This window comes from Cynoglossus semilaevis, unplaced genomic scaffold (assembly GCF_000523025.1).
Source record: "Cynoglossus semilaevis isolate Cse_v1.0 unplaced genomic scaffold, Cse_v1.0 scaffold4504, whole genome shotgun sequence".
NCBI classification, from domain to species: Eukaryota; Metazoa; Chordata; class Actinopteri; order Pleuronectiformes; family Cynoglossidae; genus Cynoglossus; species Cynoglossus semilaevis.
In genome coordinates this window covers 1-1,113 of record NW_007585343.1, presented here as the reverse complement: position 1 = coordinate 1,113, position 1,113 = coordinate 1, and the positions used below count along the sequence as shown (strand labels likewise).

At 35.8% G+C, this 1,113-nt stretch overlaps 1 protein-coding gene across 1 annotated transcript; it reads right to left on the bottom strand.

Moving 5' to 3' along the window:
* Positions 1 to 151: 151 nt before the first annotated feature.
* On the bottom strand, positions 152 to 1,107 carry LOC103399036 (hyphally-regulated protein-like). Its single transcript, XM_025053952.1, has 7 exons — positions 1,102 to 1,107; positions 898 to 948; positions 758 to 814; positions 626 to 667; positions 506 to 553; positions 333 to 413; positions 152 to 213 (listed from the first exon to the last, which is right to left on the bottom strand). Exons 3-7 carry the CDS (start codon positions 789 to 791, stop codon positions 152 to 154), a joined length of 267 nt encoding a protein of 88 aa, XP_024909720.1. The 5' UTR covers positions 792 to 814; positions 898 to 948; positions 1,102 to 1,107.
* Between the last annotated feature and the right edge of the window lie 6 nt (positions 1,108 to 1,113).

Here is a 1,113-nt window from a genome sequence, read left to right as displayed (position 1 = left end):
ATGTATATATATGTATATATATGTATATATATTTATATATTTATATCTTTATATCTTTATATCTTTATATATTTATATATTTATATATATTCCAATATATATTTCAAAGAATAATGTTAAAAGAAATGAACATGCAATCAAAAGTCAAGCCCTATATCACGTTGGCGGGATTACCGTTTGGCTTTGATCCCTGTCCAGCGACTGCTCTTGAACCTGGAAATCCATGAATTAATGAAGGACAATGACGTTGCACAGATGTATATGAAAAGTACATTTTGTGTATATGTTAACTTTATTGTGTATTTTCCCTATGTGATTACGTGTACGCCTACCTTGCTGTGGTCCTTTTATCCCTTTATTTCCATATCGAGGTCCCAGACTCAGACCAGCGTGTCCATAACCATTGTTATAGCCTATCAGTATTACACAGGCATTAGCATTAGCAACGTACTTAAAAAAAATCTAGCAGCAGCACAACTTAAAAATCATACAGTGTACAGCTCACCTCCCAATGGTTGAGCTCCGTTATTATTATAACCATGACGGCCATATGCTGGAAGAACAAAAAGTAGATTTACGCTCGTGTCAGGGCTGACCTCAGATCTGTGCCATGAACCTTACTCACCCTTCCCTTGGTTCCTGTTGAGGTTTCTAGTGTTTCCCATTCCTACACCAGGGGAAAAAAATATTTTTTTTTAAATATTGTTTAATCGGCCCAACTTTAAATTCTGAAAAGAAAAAAAATGAATAAAATTACCCGCTCCATAAATTGGATTACCGTAGCCCTTCATGGGTTTACCAGCTCCTCCCTGTCCTTTTGACACACCAAAACAAAAAAAATGGTTATAAGTAGACTGAATGTGTAGGATATATGTATTTGATCTTGCCACATCTAACCTGCATTTCCAACCCCATTGACATTGAATCGACCTGCGGGCACTCCTTGACCTAAAGCACCAGGAACTCATTAGAAAAAGATGGTATCTGATGTAGACATATTAGGCTTCAAGAATTTCAAATAAATACAAATATTCAGATGTTAAGGTGATGTGTGTGTGATCTCTCCTTTAATAAACAGATATGCCATAAAAGTCACTGTACCTTTTACTCCTG

Coding starts and splice junctions, on each gene's coding strand:
- LOC103399036 (XM_025053952.1), bottom strand. CDS start 791: ATGAAGGGCTACGGTAATCCAATTTATGGAGCGG. Junction 668..757: donor TAATCCAATTTATGGAGCGG/GTAATTTTATTC, acceptor CCCCTGGTGTAG/GAATGGGAAACACTAGAAAC. Junction 414..505: donor CGGAGCTCAACCATTGGGAG/GTGAGCTGTACA, acceptor TAATACTGATAG/GCTATAACAATGGTTATGGA.